Source organism: Nematolebias whitei, chromosome 23, assembly GCF_014905685.2.
Source record: "Nematolebias whitei isolate Nwh7 chromosome 23, NemWhi1, whole genome shotgun sequence".
Classification (NCBI taxonomy): domain Eukaryota; kingdom Metazoa; phylum Chordata; class Actinopteri; order Cyprinodontiformes; family Rivulidae; genus Nematolebias; species Nematolebias whitei.
In genome coordinates this window covers 2,742,355-2,748,388 of record NC_056520.1, presented here as the reverse complement: position 1 = coordinate 2,748,388, position 6,034 = coordinate 2,742,355, and the positions used below count along the sequence as shown (strand labels likewise).

The 6,034-nt window shown below is 41.4% G+C and overlaps 1 protein-coding gene across 1 annotated transcript in view; it reads right to left on the bottom strand.

The window, feature by feature from the left end:
- Positions 1-2,094, bottom strand: part of steap3 (STEAP family member 3, metalloreductase) — a 10,831-nt gene extending 8,737 nt beyond the window's left edge. Inside the window, exons 1-2 of the mRNA XM_037696650.1 lie at positions 2,054-2,094; positions 1,214-1,446 (exon numbers count right to left, since the gene is read on the bottom strand). Of these exons, the coding sequence (XP_037552578.1) occupies positions 1,214-1,435 (222 nt within the window). The 5' untranslated portion in view covers positions 1,436-1,446; positions 2,054-2,094. The remainder of the gene's footprint in view (positions 1-1,213; positions 1,447-2,053) is intronic.
- Between the last annotated feature and the right edge of the window lie 3,940 nt (positions 2,095-6,034).

Sequence of the window (6,034 nt, the reverse complement as noted above, 5' to 3'; positions counted from 1 at the left end):
CCCCATTGATAAAAACCAGGAGCAATGTAGCACTAAGCTAGCAGGCAACATAGACGTGACTCCATCCCGCCACCGCCCCCCCTCCCCCACCAAGAAAAATAAGATATGACATGCGCCCCACTGAAATGCGTCTGTGTTCGCATGTGACCAATTCACTGCGGCCCTGGACACACCGAAGCCGAAACAAAGTCACGTACTCCCCCGTGCCTCGTCCGAACCTTCCCGGGATTTTTTTCCCCATCTAAAATTTAGCATTAGCATTTGATGCTAATGCGTCCGGAGCGTCAACATTAGCGTACAGACCCGTGTAACCAAACTCCCGTTGGCACAACGAGCGCCACCGCTGCCGGAGCGCGCAGCCTGTTTGAGCTCACGGCGTGACTCAGTTTCTGCTGCTTTAGTTCTTAGAGTCAAACTGAATGAACATTAAAAATATTCTATCGGTACGATCAAGAATACAGCACGCCTCCCGTTAACTTTCAAAAACATCGTTACCTATGTTCTCTCCGTGAGAGCGTTCGTTTCAAGGGTTGTGGTTTATCACGCACCGTAAACGCTGGTGTATAAGCCGCTACTTTTTCTGATGCTTTGGACTCGGCGGCTTGTATAAAGGAGCGGCTAATTTATGTTTTTTGTTTGTTTTTCCCTCTTTCGGCTGCTCTCCTCCTCTCCTCTCAACTAGGCATGGACACCTGCGGCTTATATACCGGCGCACCTTATTTATGCGCAAAACTGTGTTTTATTTTAAATTCAGTAGGCGTGGCTTAGTCAGGTGCGTTCTATAGACGGTATATCTGCAAGCTTAAATTCTACACGAAATTATCACAATAAAAACGAGGTCCAGCGCAGGTTAAAGGACTGGGAGATAAAGTGAGAGAGGCCAGACTGAGATGGTTCGGACATGTCCAGAGGACGCAGAGGACAGAGATGGAGGACTCAGTGTGGCGACCTCTGAAGAGGGAACAGCCGAAAGAACAAGAGAAACAAATGTACTGTACGTGGTCTTCATCAAATGTTAGTTGTTGCTGGTATTAAAAGATAGTTGTGTTGTTGCGCCTCTGCCCCACCCCAGGTGTTTTAACTCAAAGACTTTTAAATCCCCTGGATTCAGGATCGGATCACCGTTGTTTTGTACGGTGGCGACAGCCAGCGCGACATATAATCATCTCCTGAAGGAGGAAAACAAAAACATTAAATAGACCGTGGGAGTCACCTTGGCCTCCTCGGGGAACAGTTTCACAAAGCGGTTGGGGGTCCGACTCCCCACCACCACCTGGTAGCCGGCGGCCAGCAGCCTCGTGGCCAGAGAGCGGGAGACGTCTCCCGTACCCAGGACGCCGACCACCGGATTGTTGGGGTCAGACACGACTTCCAGGTGACCGCCTCCATCTTCAGCTCCTCTTGGGATTAAAGGTCTGGACATGGGATCAGGCATCCTGCACAGAACTGTCCACAGCAGCCAGATTAGTCTCAATCTGAGCTGATTGAAACATCAGCAGTCCGTGCCATTTTAATTTAACAGTTTGTATTTATTTGTAGCTGCGTGTCTGGTTTTGGAACAAAGACTTGACTTCTCAGTGTGTGTCTCTGCTGGCACATCTACACCTGACATCTGCCATCCCATAACAGCCTGACTGGATATTACTTGTAACTTTAATCTGCTTTCATGCTCCAAACAATCCAACTACACGTTAACCTGTACGGTTAGCTTCACCTGTTACCTGTTTAACTTCTAAAAAACGAGAAAGCAGTTGCACCTACATTAACTACCCGTACGCCGAATTAGAGAGAAACCCGCTCAGATTACAAAACATCTGAAGTTATTTACAAAAACTTAGCTGTGTTAGCAGAAAGTGGTAAAACCCTTAAATACTACAGTAAAACGCGGAAGTTCCGTGAAGCTTTGTTTTGCGTCCTTGACCTCCGACAAAAGACTCTTTCTTCAACATACACGTTGACTCTTGCAAACGAACATCGTTTATTTCGACAAACAGAACTCTTACGAGTTATTAAACAGCCTCTGCTCGCAGTTAAAAGTAATATTTGTACTTACAGTCTGTTCCCCGGTGCTCACTTTCACAGCGGACCGCGTTTCCTGATAACGTGACGCGCCAGATGAAGCCACGCCCCCGCCTGTGGAGGGAAGATAAAACGGCACGAGACTCCCACGAGCCCTTCAACCATAAACTTGGAAAAGGTTCAAACTACAAAAACTGAGGGAATATTAAGACGAGATTAAGATTTTAAACAAGTATTTTTAAGAGTTTAACAAATACAAACATACTGTTCAAGTTCAACAGGGGCGATACTAGAATCAGACTTTTAGGGGCACCCAGCCCCCAGCGCTGACATTGGCTCTTGGCTTGAACGTGGTGGCCATTGTCGTCAGAAGCATTTGTAATGTGGGGGGGTCCTCCCTCAGAAAATTTAGAATAAAGTAGATGCCATTTCCTGCATTCTCATGTATTTTAACGGGTTGTTAAACATCTACATTTACCAACATAAGTAAACATTGAATCAATAACTATTTTAAAGAGCTCGGCACAACAAGAAGTTGCGCCACGCTAACGGTGTGCCATACCCAGGTGAAAATGAAATATACTTAAGTATACTGATATTTAATATATTAAATGTATTTGTGAAAATTTTAGAAAATACATTCTAAATATTTTTGAACAACGTAAGTTGTACTGTTTTTAGACATATTAAATTGTACTTGGTATGTACTAGTTTTGTGCTTCAATAATACATTTCGATTTTGATTTAATTGTATTTATAATGTCTTTGCTTAGTAATGTTAATAAAGTTATTATATATTATAAATATAAGTCTTATAAGACAGACACACTAGCTAAGATGCTACAGATGTAGCACACAACCTAATAAACGCTTTGTACAAAATCAGTTTAGCGTTAACTGATCGTAAAGAGCAAACTTGTGCAACCAGAAGTTGCAACATATATCCACATATAAAACACATGAAACAAAGCACAGCTAGCTTTAAGCATTTTTACAGACTCACTTCAGGTTTTGGAAATGGAAAAACTGTATTCCACCCTCTAAATCAGGGCTACGCAACTAAATTGCTCAGGGGGCCACAGTTTCTGAAAGCCAGCAGCTCAGGGGCCGGACATCCAGCGATTAGTCATTATGTAAATAAACCAAGTATTACAATGATCGGTTACCTTTTAAATTGGTCTGTTTTTGTGTATATATATATATATATATATATACCCCCAAAATGAGGATAACATCGCCACTGCGTTTCCAACACATGCGGTACATGAGGTGGAACAAAATTATGTTCTCATGGTCACAGTTGCACCCAAAAATAGCAAAACATAACGCATAAAAAGACACAGTAAATACAGATCTAAGCTAAACGCTAAACACTACTAATGTAAAACAACAGCAGCCTGAACGTGTCGTAGGAAGTCCTGAACATAATGTAGGAACGGAGAGGGAAAGACAATAGTTAACGTTTACGACACGGGGAAACATCAGCAACACATTTATTTTCTTCGTGTAGTGGTGGGCACAGCTAACCAAAGTGTTGCCTTTACTAACCCATATTCCACTAACTTAAAAATATTGCTTGGTTATTGCTAAGCTGGTTAGCGAAAGCTAACGCTGAGCTGTTAGACAACCGTCAGTCAGTCTGCGTCACCGTCTTCTTCCAGTTAAAGCTGCATCGACCGATCACGTCTTGTAGCGCGCACACGTAGTCAGCCAATAGCGTGCTTAACGGACTCTTCGGGACACGCCCACAACAGACAGGAACAAGCTTGTGAATTTTGTTAGCGGGCTTAAAGTTGACGAAATCTAACTTGGCGGGAAATAATTCTAACAGTTCACAAAGTTAGCTGAAATGCTAATCCGCTAAATGTGAAATTTGCTCCACTGTCAGCTGTTAGTGAAACTGTGCCCACTAGTTTTTATGTATTTATTTTGTGTGTCAGTAAACAGCAGTTTATTGAAGATACGCTCCCGTGATGTCAGAGGAACATTACTGCCCTCTAGTGTTCCTTTGGGGACAAATGCACCCTATTGAAATCCCATTATAAATGCTTTTTGTGAGCCCATTTTTTCACATCACAAAGTAATGAAAACCATCTGTAATCTAACATTTAGATAATTTCTTCCAATTTGCATTTGATATATGTGACCCGTGTTAGCAAAACAAGTTAATAGTTACTCCCGCCTCCTGCCGCGGGGCGGGTGTGTTTGATCAAAGAGGCCGTGGGACGAGTGCAGAAAAGCAGAGGCGCTTAAAACAGACGTCTGACTGCGGGGCGTTCGCTGTCACCATGACTTCATCATGTCTGCCTTTGCCACTTGCAAAAGGTTGAATCCCCCCGGCTGCTTGTGCTGCATTCAGTGTCACTGCGCGCGCACGCACGCACACACACAGCTTTTCTTCCTCATGCACTCATATGTGTTTGTGTCAGTGAAGGTCGCGGTTGTTGACATAAATATTTGAAGGTTTGTCGCTGATAAATATCTTCTGGTGACTCCGTTCACTATAGAAAAAAAGCTGAATTATCGTGTTTTCGACTGCGTCCACATGTTCTCTGTTAGCAAAATATCTCGTGAAATGTTCAGGAAGTAACCAACATCTACAACTGATTCAAGATGGGCACCGTATCCAGCATGTCCATGTGATGATATGCATTCCTCCGAGGAATGATTTTAATAGTGTGAACGTTTACGAAGATCCACTCTATTGTGATCCATTTAGCTTCTGTACGTTTTTCAGCATCTTTCTCATGCCACAACTTTTTTTGCCATTTCAACAAATCATCAATAAAAACGTTCGGCTCTTTCAGGACAAATCTGTTCTGACATTTGGTGTTGGTGCAACTTCAGCTTTTTAAAATATTTAGCCTTTTCTGCCATTTTTGTTCTTATAGAAAATGAATTGAGCTCATTTGACCTCCTTCAGACCTTTGGATGTGTTTACAACCTTTTACTGCTCCTTTCACTTTTTGTTCTGCTTCAGCTTCTTTCAGCTTCATTCTGCCAATTTAAACTTTTTTCAGCTACTTACAGCTGTTTTGTGCACCTTTCAGATTCTTTCTGCTAACTACAACAGTTTAGTGCTTCTTCTAACTTATTTCTGCTAATTTCAGCTTGTTATGCTCCTTCCAGCTTATTTCAGCAAATTTAAGCTTTTTCAGATAATTCCACATTTTGTACACTCCTTCCAGCTTAATACAGGTGTTCAGCCTATTTCAAAAAAAAAATGTGCTCCCTCCACTTTCTTCTTGTAATTTCAGCTTCTTTCAGCTTTTTTAGCTACTTTTCAGCAGTTTTTTTTTTTTGGTTGATGTTGCTAATTTCAGCTTTTTTGTGTGCATTTCTGCTTCTTTCAGCCTAACTGGACAAATGTGTTATTTCTGCTTTATTCTTCTAATTTTAGTTTGTTCTAACATTTCAGCTACTTTTTAAGCATTTTTTTTTAGCTAATTTCAGCCGTTTTCAGATAAATTCAAGTTTCTTTATGGTAAGTTCTTCTACTTTCATCCTAATTAACTTCTTTCTGCTAATTTCAGCTTGTTATGCTCCTTTCAGTCTTTTTCTACAAGTTTGAGCTTTTTCTGCTATTTCAGCTACTTTTGTTTTGAGCTAAATTTAGCTTTTTCAGATAATTCCACATTTTGTACACTCCCTTCAACTTTTTTCAGCTTAATTCAGCAAAAATGTGCTCTCTCCACTTTCTTCTTGTAATTTTAGCTTAGTTCCGTCATATTGATCTAATAGGAGTTTCTGCATAAAAACTGACACTTTTATGTCTTCCACAAGGCTCGATCCTTGGCCCCCTTTTATTTGCTCTTTACTTACTCCCCCTCGGCTCTGTTTTTAAGAAACATGGCATTTCATTTCACTTCTATGCTGATGATTGCCAGATCTATTTTCCCATGGCACAACACAACACATTCCAGCAACTTAAACTTTGCCTTAATGATGTTAAACATGTTTTCTCTTAACCACCTTAGTCTAAATTCAAGTTTTTTTGTGGTAAGTCCTACTTTCA